Genomic DNA, 14,449 nt, shown 5'->3' with positions numbered 1-14,449 from the left:
AGTAGAGCTGCTCCTCCCGCTGTTGCTGCTGCTGCTGCTGGCCATTGGGAATTGGATAATGGTTACATCAAAGATCAATTAAATTCAAAAGCAAGGATTAGTCGGGAAGAGCGAACTTTTCTTTCGAGCTCGTACCCGCTCTGGTTTCTGGGAATGGCTGGGAATCGTTTAATTAGGGGTCGCTCAACCCAGCCCAGTTTAATTCTTTCCCAGCCGCTAAGCGTGGTTTTTCTCCGTTTTTAGTGGTTCTTTGCTTTTAATGCTAGCGCGCGATAAGCGGTAATGGAAAATGGTTTAATTTTTCGTCTTTTTATTTCTAGTCCATTACCGTAACAGCGATGCACTTCTTTTCGGTGGTAGAGTAGAACGAGATGGCTGTGCTAAATGGGGTAATGATTGTTCCTTAATGAGCTTAAGCTAGTTCCCAAAGAGGTACTGCAGGGGGAAATAATGTTGCTGACACACGTTAATCTCCGTCATTTGCTTTTTTTTAGCGTGAAATTTCTCAATTAAAACTCAATTCGTAGGTGTGATGGAAGGTTGGGTAATTACAATTCGTTACCGTTCCCTCCGTGGTGTCATCCATTTCGGTATGCAAAGGCCATCTTTACATCACAGTGACGTAAACACGTATAGGAAAGGAAAGGGCACCCGGGTACAGGCTACAGTAGTAAATTAAATTATTAACATTCTTTATTGACGACCTTCAAGCCGAGGAGAGGGTGGTCGGCGTTTTTCAAAGCGGGCGGCACACAGCGAACAAAAAGCGATCGATTAAATCGGGTACCAAAGGGGCAACAGTCAGATGTGGATGTAGGGAAGAAGTAGACATAAAGGGTCACACACACACGCAGACACACTTTGATTCGTTTGACGCGCGTGACCACACCGGGTGTTTGTGACGAGGGTGCACGTCCAGCCATTAACTAGCGGCATTCGTATTCGTGCGTAAAGGATCGTTTATTATGAGTTTGTACCACCCGCGACGCGTGACACAAATAAGGGCTAACACAGGGTACGCGCTTCATTGATGAATTCTTCTGCCGGACTTCTTGCAAAATGGAGGTGCGTGTGTGCCCTGAGCTTGAGAGGTGTCACGGGTTTTTGAATTGGAAACTCCCGAACATGATGGCGTACTGCAGCAGCAGGGGGTCCACTGTTCTCCGTCCGTTAAACTGTCCACCAACGAGGCCACCGTACCCGAGAGTTCCACGCGTTCACTTCCCCGTTGTCAGTGTCTACGGGGCGCTGACGCTCATTTTACACCGTACTCGGGCTTCGGCTTCACAAACTTGCCGCTCCAGGTCAAAGTAAAGTCCCAGCGGGCAGCTACCTTCGATCAGCAGACCCTGCCAGCAGTTCAGATACTTCTTGCAGTCGGTCGGGTGGGGCAGAAAGATGCCGACGTTGTTTGGATCGTTGCAGTCCAGTTCCTGCTGGGCCTGGGCAGAATGTACGCTGACGGACAGCACCAGCAAACCCACACACGCGATCACTAAGGGGAACTTCATAGTGAGAGGTTTGGGATGAAACTAACGCGAGCTCTGGGGAGAATTGTCTGCGGTCGTGATTTGAATGGGTATTTTTGGTAATCAACCATCATTCCAATTTGATAAGATATCTGGTTGAACAATTCAGTGCGAAGAGGCGATTGATAACGGCCGGGATGTGATTCAGCTGGGTGAATGGAAGCTTCTGAAGATGATACATCCAGTGTTGAGTTTCACAATATGTGTAATGAGACTCTCGCGTACACACACTCATCCCTGTTTTGGGGTTGTTGCATCCAATGCAACAAGTTCATTATCTTGCTCAAGCAGTAGCCCCTCAGCAAAACATCTAGTGGGAATCACAAATAGGAAGAAACTGTTAAGAAGCTTTAGAAAACACAGCAAAGCTCGCTGATGGCTGACAGGAACGGCAGCGAGAGTCTCCGTCTGGAGAATAATTAAACTTTAAAAGCAAAAAAAAAAAAAAAAACGATGGAAAGGCACTCGGCGTCACTTCCGGGCGGTGTTTAGATTAAGACTTAAGTTCCGGCAAGACGGCAGTGCAAGATAAGGCATCCGGTGAGGGGAGGCCAAAGTCAAGACGGATAGGAAATGTTTCAACACGGATGAGTTACTTTCGGGAAGGATAGCACGATGCTGGTGCTACTTTTCAGTCGAGTTTTTGTTGCCACTTTTTCGAGAAAACTGTTGCAGCTTTTCAGCTGGTATCGTTTCATTTCCAAGTAAAGGGCAAAGTTTTGTCCTGCGCAACTTTTGCGCCCAAACACACGCAGTCTCTGTCTGTCGCTAAACACTGCCTGTGAGCCCTTGTGAGCGCCGGTACGGCTAAGTTATTCCATAAATATTGCTCACGGTTGTTCTTCCTTTGCTGTCGTTGAGCTGGATGGATCAATCTGCAGGTATGGAGAATGCAGATTAAATATTGATTCGTTGGAGTGGGTTTTTGATGGAAGAAGGGACATGTTGCGTCGTCTCTCGGAAAGCTAGAATACATTGAAAACGATAGGAATTTAGAAGAAATTGGAATATTTTTCTGCATTGTTGGAGTGCTGCTCACAATTTCCAATTGATTTACGAACAAAAATATTGCAACAACCTCGTTCCATCTCGCTGCACCCATACGAACCCACCACAGGTACCACGCTTCTTCTTCGTTAGCTCAAGTGGAAACATCGCAAGACAAGCTGCCACATTTTACGCTCCATTTATGACGCTTTTCTTCGCGGTGTGCAACAAGGCAGTAGCATCCCCTTCTCCCCAGCCAGGTACACACGCTCGTGGGAAATTGTGCTCTCAATTGAAACTGGTACAGCTGCTTGGGTGAAGCTTACGACACGGCGACGACGGATGCAGCACGAATGCATGCGCTAACCCCGCTTTTTCCCGATTTTGTTTGTCTTTCTCCTGTGTGTGCTAACACGGCGTGTTGCAGTTGACTTACAAATGCAGCCCTGCGGCACCATCCCCACATCAAGGAGGCACCATACTGCACTCGGAAGCCCGACAGGATGAGCTTTCCTTATGGCGGTTTGGTGCACAGTTAAGAGTTACTGAGAATATTTCCCATCTGCTGGCCCAGATTGCGATGCACCATTGTGACGACGAAACAATTGCTTGGTGCGTGGTGGCGTTGTTGCTCTGTGCGCTTTCACTGTTCGGGCGTACACTAACCCGTTGTGGAAAATGATAAAACGACACATCAGACGACCAGGTAGTGGGATTATGCTTGGTAGGTAGGGGTTTGTTATCGGTGCTGCGGTGCACAGATGACAAAAAAGGATAAACAGTTGCATTCGTTTGGGGTTAAAATGGGGGGGAAAGGTATTCGCTTTGTTGGTTTAAGAATGCTTTTCCGATTTTCAGAACGATTTCTCGTCGCTTTTGTTACTGGTTCGGAGCAATGAATGCATTCACAAGCGTATCACTTTGGCGTTGCAAGCCAGATAAAAGGGGAAATAAAATATTACTCCCTAGCAGTTACATTTTCGTTACATCGAAGGTTGAGCGTTGTGGAGGGATAATTTAAATGCAATCGATTTTGACTATGTGTGTGTGTGCAGAATAAAGAGTCCGACGACGCCCCGAATGTATGCAGCAAGATAAACGATCCAAATGAGTTGCTGACAGCATTGGGGATTTAGCTAGGTTCCTTCTGAATTTATTTCCAGTTCCTAAGCGTACACTATTAAAAGAGGAAAACCCTCCTCTCTGCTGTACAGTAACTTATTAAGCCCCATGAAGTAAACTATTAACCTCTCTGTTTCTCTCTCTCTCTCTCTCTCTCTCTCTCTCTCTCTCTCTCGGTGGGTTTGCTGAGGGCAGGTGATAAAAACTGGGCAGCAGTGCAAATAAATATCGTTGTCCCCAGCTGACAACAGCCCCGGCTGCAGCTGCTGGTCACATGAGGCAGGCACGAAATTTATTTCATCATTATGGTCAACCGAAGCATCTACCCCATTGGTACGGGTGAAACCGATCTACTGTTTTTTTCCCCCATTACACCCCGATTCGATGGACAGCAGTAGCGCCAGTGCAGCAGTGTTAAATCGTATGCCACCAACACACCTTCACCGTGTTTGCAGGCTGTGCCTCTGTTTTTGCTTGACCGGTGGCCGTAAACGTTTACGACTTTTGCTCCTGCTTTTGCGCCCGCAGGACGAGGAAAAGCTAAAAAAACAACAGCTTACAAAAATCCTAGCCAAACCCAAGGTGTCCCGGTCAGCCTTATGGGGTGAAAGAATTGGCAGACAGGCAGGGCACGGCTGAACAGACATACACATTTTCACACATTCGTTTTTGGAACCGTCTGTGTGGCTGTATGTGTGTGTGTGTTTGGACACCTTAAGGACGCTATTTATGTCGTTTGGTCCTTGGGAGTTTGGAGCGACGGTCTGCTATCCATCCGCAGTAGTAAATTGGTGGATTTTGGACTGAGAGAGAGAGAGAGAGACAGGGTGTGTGTGTGTGTTGGTAATCTTGCATTTTGCAACAGACACCGATATGGTGTATTTGGGGAATAACCACAGGAAGTGGCAAGGAACCCAATCCTCGCAGAGGAGTGTATCGCAAATCGATAAGCTTATTTATAAGTGACTTTCTCGAAGAGCGGTGTTTTGGAGCATTCACACTGCTTGGTTTGAAAATTGATGAGACACCCATCGTATGGTCGGAGTAGGAGGAGGTACTGAGCATCCAAGATAGCCCCATGTATCTTTGAGCAGGGCCCGCAGTGGTTGTCGGTAGTTCATTGGTTTCCAGTGTTGTGGGCTGTTCAAATTCAAACCATTAATATTACAGTACCACCACCAGGGGCGTTTGGTTTAATCGCATACTGGGGCGGCACCATTCTTGCGGCGATGGACTCCTGCTTGCGAAGTTTGAGTGGTTGAACCCACTCGCATAAATTACACGCAGTCAGTCAGTGAAATGATATGCGAAAGCGCTCGCTGTTCCAAGCGCCTCGAGTGAAGCTGAGCCTCCACACTAAGCACAAGCACACTGATAAAGCCCTATGGCTTATGGGTTGGTAGACCAAAATTTTGAACGTGTGGTGCAGGATCTGGGGGCGACCCGCCAAAAACCAACCGGAATGCGTATGTGATTTGGGGTAGGCGAAGGAAAGGTCCTGAAAAGGGGGTATGGCAAAACAAAGCCACATGTGTGCTGTCGTGCTGCCCAACTTTAGCGGTGGGATTCCCCGGCGAGGCTTAAGCTCGCGTTGCAGGGTAGATTGTGGCCCCGGCGTCCCCGTCTGCGTCCAGTGCCAGTAATTAATTAAGATATTGTGTCAAATATTTCATTCGAGTCGATAAATTTTCGGAAGCCGTTGCGCGTGTTCCCAACGGCCGGGCAGCGTCGTTCGGGGGTCGCAGAGCGTTAGAAGCGGTCACTTGACACCTGCCACCCCTTTCCAGCCGCCAGCATCCCTCTGTGTGCCTGAGTGTGTGTGTGTGTGTGTGTGTGCGATTGCTCCCAACATGGGAGATAATTGGGCGCGTAGCGTTGTTCAAGATTTATCGCACAATCATCTTGGCGGGTGTTCTCCCGAACCCGAAGCGTTTAAAGTTTTTTTGTGTGTGTATGTTGTGCGTTTGAGGCGGATGAAGCGCGCGTGTGTTTGTTTTGTGGAGGGATGAGGTTTTGTTGACAAATGGAATAAAAATAAACACACAAATCCGGTACATCTCTCATCCGTTTCTCTCCTCTCCAATGCTAATCGAGCGATGGAATGTTTGGAAAAGATCGAATAGATCACCGATCCGAAAAGCAAGAAACAAACACCATAAATGGAGCTGATAGATAATTAGTGTCATGTTTTGTTCCATTCGCACGCCGTTTCCCCAGTGGCGAGTGGCGCTTATAGTGTGTGGGCGTGTGTCGTATATGGGGGCTTTGCGAAGAAAAGGCTCTGTATGTGTGTGTGTGTGTGTGTTTGTGGAATAAATGGTCCACCTGGGAGACATAGCCGGAGGTGCGCGTGCGAGAGTGTTTGTCAAGTGAGTGAGGTTTATGTTAATTTCCTGATGTTTTCGTTAGCCTTTTTTGGCCTCCCCACCGGAGGGATTTAAGAGGCACGTGTTGCTTGGTGATGTTTCTGCTGCTGTGAACCTTGTCAGAAAGGGATGCCCATGTATATATACATTGCCCTTTTGCCTAGTGGAGTGAGTGTGATTTATGTGATTTATGCGTCTATGCTAACCGCCTGGGCCACACGGACTAGATATGCCGTGTTTGTTTGATGTTTGAGATCGGTTCGATGGTGCATGATTGGTGGATGGTTGTTTCAGTGGATTAAAAGTAGCTTTAGGAAAGGCACAACTTGTGAACCCTTTCAGGGAGTTCTGGCATTGTGTAGAAGCTTAGCTATCTTATTCGAATTGTGAGCACCCTAAATTATGTCTTTAATGTTCGCTTTGTTTATAATTTATGAACCAAATTAAGCCCAATTAAAGGAATATGAAATAAATCGCTTTACAATATTGTGCATCCTTCCCGTATTTCCGCTTGCGACGGTGGTTCGGAAATTTGCGACAGCAAAAAGGCAACGGGCGACCACATGTGGTGAGAACATGTGTTTATTTATGAATAAATTGACACCGAAACATACCGGAAATGGGTCGGGAAGAAAAAAGCATAATAATAGAGGGAGATAGAGTGAGAGAGGGAGAGAGAGGGAGAGTCCGTGCACCTGATGCATACGGTAAGGGTAGTACGCTTGCGAAACGCTTCCTCTTGGTGGTAGACTTCTGTTTTTTTATTTTTTTATCTGGCTTCATTTTTATAATAGGAAGCTATTTTTCATGGCTCAATTTATGGGCACAGAGAGAAGGAAAACACTTCTTTTTTTCATAGAAAAATATTTATGATGATTTATTTATACGACCCAAAGCAAAAAGCTCGATCAAGATCGAGGTACTACTTATTGCGATTAAATAGTGGTGCTTTTTGTGGAGAGATATTAATTTTTCCTCTTCCGCGAAACGGCTACAAATCTTTCGTATCATAATTTTGCAAACTTTAATAGCAATAATTTCCCGGATATATGTACTCAAGCTTGCACATCACTGCTACAACCGTTTGATGACAATTTCCCGGGAAGCCTTTTCCCATGTAAATGTAAATTCCAGCCAGTTTTTCACAACTGTAAAGGGAGAAGGATGAAGCAGGACGCGAAACTAATAAATAAATATCAACGCAAACGTGTTACGTGCGCGCGTCTACGGGTGATGTACCGTGGCTGGCGTGTAATTTCCCCTCGAATGCTCTCCTGCGTGTGTCTCGCAATCCGGTCACGTCACGTGCGGGACGTTCCTATCGTGCTGACACGCCGTCGTGGCACATGCAAAAGAAGCATGTCTTATCTTGGTGAGCAGGCACTGAGAGACCTGTCCTGTTGCTGCTGCTGCTGTTGCTTCCGGGAATGGCGGGAATGTACTGGGCTAATGTTAGCGTTTTGCCGACGTGGTTATGCTTCGCTCTTCTCCGCAGTCGCATTGCAGCAGGCTTTTCCTTTTAGATCGTTCTTTTTTTTTGAGGACAGAAATAGGAACAGTGCAGGATATTTGTCACTCACCGGTTCTGTGCTTGAGCTGAGCGGGCAAAAAGTGCAGACAAAACCTTCCCACTGCTTGAGGGAAAGCCGTTTTTGTCGGTGTGCTTTTGCACCACTTTCCTTCGACGGGGGCGCTAGAACACACGGGCACTGGCGTAAATATTTACGAAACAGGCAGAATTTATGACCGGCCGAAGGGGATGCTAGTATAGCTGCAGGATATGTGTGTTGGTGCACACGCGCGCGTTGATCGGGAAAATCGAAATCTTATTATCAATTCACCACAACCCCACTATGGGGCGGTGTGCTGATTGCAGTAGGACAAAATTGCACAAACAAAACTGTCCCCAAGCATTCATTGTTTATGCTCTATCCTTAAATTATTGGTTTAATTCAAGAAGAAGAAGAAGAAGAAGAAGATACCCAGCGAAACGATGAACGATTCAGTGTCGTTGTAAAGACCCGAAACAAGGCACACAGTGTGTGTGTGTGTGTGTAATTTCTGGCTCTGGGCATGGAGTGTGCGGAAATTGTGCGCATATAAAATTAAATTTACAAGCCATATAATAAAACGTAAAAGCACACATACCCATGCCTCCCTGCGCAGCCATCCTGGTGCTGGTGGGTAGTGTCCTGATTTTTATTCTTTCTCCCCTTTTTTTTTTTGTTTGTGCCGTAAACGACCCAACGGCGGGCTGCATAATGTTGGCTGTCGGGGTCAGTTGGCGCTTCTACCACAGCTGCGTTTTGGCACAGAGCGGGCAGAACGGAAAGACGGAAGAGCCTCCGGCGGTGTGAGTGTTTTGTGCCGGGTGACATAAATTTTGCATTAAAAAAGTTCAGCATTAATTTATGCCGCACACGATTGCGTGCTGCTGCTGCTGCTCACACTTTGCGTGCTTTTGGCATGAACGGGAAGCGCCAGAGTGTTCAATTGGTGGGTGGTGTGGCTGAATTATCTTCCCTTTTTCACCTCCCCCCAACCATTGGGCAGAAATAATTTGCATCTCGAAGCACACAGCATTTTATGGTTGCGAGCCTGCAGTTTGTTGCAACACACATGCGATATTGTGTGGAGCGGCAAAAACGGGCGGGGCAACAATGGCAGACGCGGGGCAGGGCAATGGATGTATGTTTTCGATGTTTTTACACTCCGGTACAAATTGATAGCACACGTTTTAATGGGGGCCGGCTTCACACAAAACACCCATAACGCTGGAGCCCTGTGCGGCCCCGGTGTGTTTGTTCCGGGGGTCGGAAAAAGAAGGGTCTCGGGTACCCGTTGGGAAATGGTGTGTGTGTGTGTTTGCGTCCAGCCCGACGAGGATACTTTTGTGTCAGTCGGTCAGGAGGACAAAACCGCTCAAGTCAAACCCCGGTGTGGTGATGGTTCGTGTGGTTAGAAGGTGGACATGTTTGGTTCTCCTTCCGCCATCCCGCTGCAGCGCTCGGTATGCGGTGCGGTTGTAATGAAGTCATCTGGGACACGACGCGTTGTTGAACAACAATCCACCTCTCTCTATCTCTCTCTGTGTATCAAAGAGGGTAGGAAGGGTCGGAAGATTGCAATCGTTTTGTTTCCGATTGACCACCGACACACACACACACGCAGAGCAGCAGTAAACGATTCAGTCAGTTGGAAAGTGCCTTTGGAAAGGCTACCATGCCCATGTTGCATACGGTGTCCTTGTGCACATGTTAATATCGATAATCGACCAAGAGGGAGAAAGAGAGAGAAAAAGAGAGAGAGGATGCTGTTGTGTGTAATTTATGATGAAATCGACTGTGTCGAGCCCCCTCCGTTTCGAGTAATGGGTGGGATTGTGCCTGTAATGACTTGATTTAAGCTGTAACGAATATTAAATTTAATTATGTAAGCGGTCGTTAAACAACCCTCCCTTTACACAGAGGGGGATAAAAAAATAAACATTCCCAAAACCCCACGCGTTTCATCTTTGAAGCTTTATTAATTAATGTGGTTATGAATAAGAGGAGTGAAAAGTTATTAACATAATTAGTGATGAGCCACCATTATTAGTGCCAGCGATACGTGGAATGCGCGGTGGAATTTTAATTCGATCGTTATTGATTTTGGTGCATCCTCTTTTTTTATTGAATTGAGTCTTTGCAGTACATTAACTGCAAATAAAAGGCTTCACATTGGAATGTGGAAGCAATTTAATTATGGTAGGAATCCAATAAGATCGTGTTATTTCAATGCATGTTTTACTTCGGGTGACTTTCGCCAACATTTTTCGTGCAGTTTTCGAGCAGTTTTTGATTGATTGTCAAACTAGTAACAAAAACTACTTGAATTTGATCTCTCGTTAAGGTTTGTTTTTGTCTTTTGGAGAGTTAAATTTAATTATTTTAATTTAGAAAATACGGATTTATACAAGCATTCTTTTTTAACATTTCACGCGTAGAGATCGTTTCCCTTTCAGTATAAGATCGTTAGAAAGAAACGCTTCACCTACGCAGCTTATATTCTATTGCTGCCATACATTTTCCCGCTTTCCGTGAGAACACACAAAGAGAAAAAACGCATCCCCCAAGAAAAAAGGTGCGGCGTGCGCTTCCAGGTACCGTCGTTATTTTACCATTTTTATAGCCTAACAAGAAGCTCCTTTCCCGGAGCTGTGCGTTGTTTGTGCGAAAGTACATCGTTTTTAATGGGTGATTTTATACCGGCTCCATTGTACTTTCCAGTCACGCGAAGCTAGGGGAAGCGACATTTGTGCTCGATTTGGTAAATTGTGCAAGCATTTCCCGCGCACAGCAAATACCGGATGCTTTCGTTAAGGATGCGAGATTGAATCGTTTCTGTACAGAACGAACAAGAACAATTTCATCCCATTATTCTATGTTCCGCGTTCTTACCTCGGCAGGGAAAGCAGATAAAGCAGCAAGAAAACTACCGCGCTGTGGTAGCCCACGCAGCAGTTGCACCCTTTGGCCGAATCAATCCGGAAGTGGCTGACAGTTACTGTGGTGGTTGTGGATAAAAATACGCTCTCCCCCACCCCTACTGCCAGGAGTTTGGCTCCTTTTGCGTTAACCTCTTGCGTGCGAAAAAGCGAGCAAAATGCCATTCAGCGATCAAGTCACTGTCGGGGCATAAATCTTTAACTTTCTTTACTACACCGCCGGTCGGGGCGCAAAAGAAACCGCGAGAAGCGTAGAGCGGTACGCCTCGTGAGCAGAATAATGTAACCACTTCCGGTCGTTCGCTTTCCATGGGACCAGCACTAAGGATGCGAAGCGAAACGCTTTCCACGTGTACGGCGCTTACGTAAACGCTGCATAAAAGGACGGGAGGCAAGACAGAAGGAAGGACCTTCAAAAGTTTGACGTACGCGCCCGTAGAATTCGCCTGTACGCGGAAATGTGTCTTATCTCTGCTGCTCGGTCCCGGTGAGAGGTTAGCCACGATTGCATCGCGTTACGCTGCTTCGCTTGGTGGTTCGGTCTGGATCAAACGATTTCCGGTGTGGTGGGAGCAGCGCACACGTGCACCTTCCCAAAGCCACACAAAAGCCCCGGAGGCACTGTTACCCGCAGCTGCTGGAGCGAGTGTTCAGAAACAGAAGCGTCAAAGCACTAATAGCGGACTTACGGTGGTTTAGGTAGTGGGTGTTTGTGTGCCCTTCCCTGGACAACTCTTCCGCGTGCTCTTCCGTGGTGTTTGTGCGCCCGGTCGTTCCGCACGCAACTTCTGCCCCCGGGCTTCAAGGGACCCTGGACTTTCAACCATTGATTATAATTACCTGAAACGACACGCAAACAAAGAGAGAAAAGAAGAAAGAAAAAGACGTCGTTAGAGAGAGTGTATGTGTTTGTGGAAAAAATCAGTTTCGCAGAAAAGTTTGCTTCGACCTTCCTTCTTTCGGTGGTCGATTACCGTTCCCGGGGAGTGTGGAGAAAATCAAAACGCTAAAAGGTAAAAGGCGAAACCACGTGGCTTCTCTCGTTTCGCCGGCCAACTTTCAGGCTCAGCACAGCTGTCTATCGGAAACCTGCAACTTTTCAGCCTCGTTTCACCACGGGGAGGTCGGTCCCCCCATCTTTGTGGTGCGTTTCTGTTCGCGCAAAGTTGCTGGGGCGTAAGGCACGAGATTTGTTTTTCCTGCACCGAGCAGCTATTATTAGATCGCGACTAATAACTCTGACAGACGGACGGAAATGACTGCTCGGTGCAGCATTTAGCGGGCCAGCGGGCTCAGTCTCTCAAACCGTGCGAGATAAAAGTCGTGCTAAAGTTGGAAAATGGACTCCGGTGGGGCAGTATGGCAGAAAAAAAAAACATACAAACAAGAGAGGATGAAAATAACGGTCGCTGTGCTGTCTGATCGTTACGCTGAATGGGTGACATTCAGCGAGAACAAATGAAACCCGATAGCAGTGGTGGGAAGAAATCCTATTTTATCCTTCCGAGCCGTTTCGAGCCCTAGCGCGGGGGGTGTAGAAAATTGTTATCGCTTCATTCCGCGGAGGAAAAAGTTAAGACCTACTACTGCTGTACGCCGCGCTGGTTTTGTGTTGGCCTCCGTAGGCATGAAATAATGTTGCTTTGTGTGCTTTTGTGTACCATGGGGGGTTAGGGGGTATGAACTTTTCCTTAACGAACGAGCGTCCGCTGGGCGGAAATGAGCGTTCTCATTTGCTAACTTCCTGTTTGCCGTGTGATGATGGGTGGTGGTGGCTTAAAGTCGGGGAAAATGAAGTTAGATGTTGCGAAAATGGATTACCAGATTGTCCTGTTTGGATGGAAGCAACTAATATGGAAGGTTTTCAATGTTTCTTGTATGAAAGGTTTCAGTTTTGTGAGTAATTTAAAATCGGCAACAAAACTGACATCATGGAGCAGCCTGGTGGTTTGATGGAGTGAAGGTTGTTGCATAGTCAAAGGATTATATTTTCACAGGACAGATATTTTCAACGTATCGTAAAAGCTTTTCATTTTTTCTGAACATAGTAAATGGAAGCGATATCTTTGCAAGTATATCAAAACAGCAACGCAGCAAAATAATGGTTTGCTGTACTAAACGAATGACTCACCATTAAAATGAGATAAGTTTTTCACTCCCTATCCCTCTTACCCGGAAAAAAGTAGGCAGAATATTGGAATATTTGTCACTGTATACTATAACAGGGGAGCTGTGGAAAGTTATCTAAAAAGGCAACCAACGCAACCGTATTTTAAAATCGTTGCCCTGGAGGAAGCATCAACGACTACTCAGCACAAAAAAGGGGTATTTTCGGATAGAGCCTCGGCGGAAACGGCGTCTCAAAGCCCGATAAGGACCACCGATTGGGTCGCTTTATTTATTGACCGCCTTAGAACGTTTCGGCCCCTTTCTTAAGCACTTCCGTGTTTCGTGATTGTGGGTACTGTTTTCTTCTCGCAGCGAACGGAACGGCCCACGGCGATAAGCGATCTCAGGTTTGGCGTCGGGGAAAGGCAACAAGAAACAAAAACCAAAACAAAACCCCGGCTAGTGCTTGGGTTTTCCTTTGGCGCGTTATCTGGTGTGTGTGTGTGTGCCCAGTTTTTTCTGCCTCTCTGGAGGGGTTGATTGTTTTGCAGAGATAGTACAGCAGGAGTGAGACATAAAAAGGGCTGCGGGCGTTCGCGATGGGCTTCGATATAAAGTGTAATTTTTATGCAGCTTTTGGGATAGAGATGATAATCATCTTCAGGCTTGTTACACGGAATCGACGTTGTATATATGTGTGTGTGTGCTGGTTTTATAATATTAAAATTTTAACGATTAAACCGTAATTTTACTCTGTTTTGATAAATAATTATTCTTTAAATCCTCGTTTGGAATGGCGCTCGCTCTAAAGGCTTCTAAGGAACTCATTTGTGTTGTTCCAATCTATCAGTTAAGGCGAATCACATTGCCATATGAGTCTTAGCAGTATGACTTTATCTCTATTGTATGAATCGCGAGAAAATATCAAAACAAGCACGAAGGTAGTCTGTTGCCTGAATGGCTTCAAGGATCCCACACGAGTGGCTTGACACGAGTGATGCACGTTTATGCCAAAAGTGCTGACATAATTGTTCTTGCTGCTCCCGTGCTAAATGATTCTCGGAACAGCCCTTGCCCAGGGATGTCAAATGCCCTAGACCGAAGCAATGTCATTCCCCGACAAAGTGACCACCCAGTGGAATGTTCGTTTGACACAAAAAAACCACGACCTTTTACCATTCATTCGTGTGGTGTGAAATTTTGGATCGTGAAAGCAATTCCGTAACGTTTGCCCTCTCCGTCATGGCAAAGCAGGGGAGACAAATAAACTGTACGGAAAAATGCTTTGCACGCGGTTTCTCGTGAACCATTTGATCTTGCGTTGGAACCCACACACACACACACACTCAAGCACATACACTCAAGCACATATATACATGCATTTTTTTCGGAATAAAATGTGTCACCCTCCAGGGGAGCGCGCTCCGGTGTGCGCTTTTTCGGTGAACTGGCTGGTACGTGAACGTTTTGCACAAATAGTAGTCGAGGTAGCAGATGAAACCACACTGCACAATGCAAGACACAGAAACGCGCTTGGAATAAGTCGCTCCCGCTTGTTTGAAGGGGCAAGAAAAATCATCATCATCATCATCATCATCATCATCATCATCATCGTGTACCAGCCGGCTTCTTGGAATTTATGCGAGAAACTCGTGCCCGGGAGGAAAAATCACGTGCGCTTGCGAGAAAAAATGCCACTTTTCTGACCGGACCAGGTGCACACACACACACACACACACACACACACACACACACACACACACACACACACACACACACACACACACACACAAACACACACACACCGGAGCTTTGTGCAGCGTGTGCATTTACGAAACATTAGCGCTTAA

General features: G+C 46.5%; 2 protein-coding genes and 1 long non-coding RNA gene across 6 annotated transcripts in view; 1 reads left to right on the top strand and 2 right to left on the bottom strand.

The window, feature by feature from the left end:
• Positions 1–14,449, bottom strand: part of LOC121600661 (kielin/chordin-like protein) — a 156,495-nt gene that overhangs the window by 11,494 nt on the left and 130,552 nt on the right. The window contains exon 1 of one of the 4 annotated variants that reach the window (XM_041929478.1): positions 2,364–2,565. The exons of the other annotated variants lie outside the window; for them this stretch is intronic. Within the exon in view, the coding sequence (XP_041785412.1) occupies positions 2,364–2,550 (187 nt within the window). The 5' untranslated portion in view covers positions 2,551–2,565. Of the gene's footprint in view, positions 1–2,363; positions 2,566–14,449 lie in introns of those variants that run through there. 4 annotated transcript variants of the gene reach the window in all.
• LOC121600663 overlaps positions 1–14,449 on the top strand; it is a 128,572-nt gene that overhangs the window by 23,133 nt on the left and 90,990 nt on the right. The window lies entirely within an intron of this gene.
• Positions 676–1,551, bottom strand: LOC121600662 (peritrophin-1-like). The gene has a single exon (XM_041929489.1). The coding sequence runs from the start codon at positions 1,509–1,511 to the stop codon at positions 1,239–1,241; it is 273 nt and encodes a 90-aa protein (XP_041785423.1). The 5' UTR covers positions 1,512–1,551; the 3' UTR covers positions 676–1,238.

The sequence above is a fragment of the Anopheles merus genome, chromosome 3L (genome assembly GCF_017562075.2).
Source record: "Anopheles merus strain MAF chromosome 3L, AmerM5.1, whole genome shotgun sequence".
NCBI lineage: Eukaryota > Metazoa > Arthropoda > Insecta > Diptera > Culicidae > Anopheles > Anopheles merus.
This window is presented reverse-complemented; position numbering and strand designations above follow the sequence as displayed.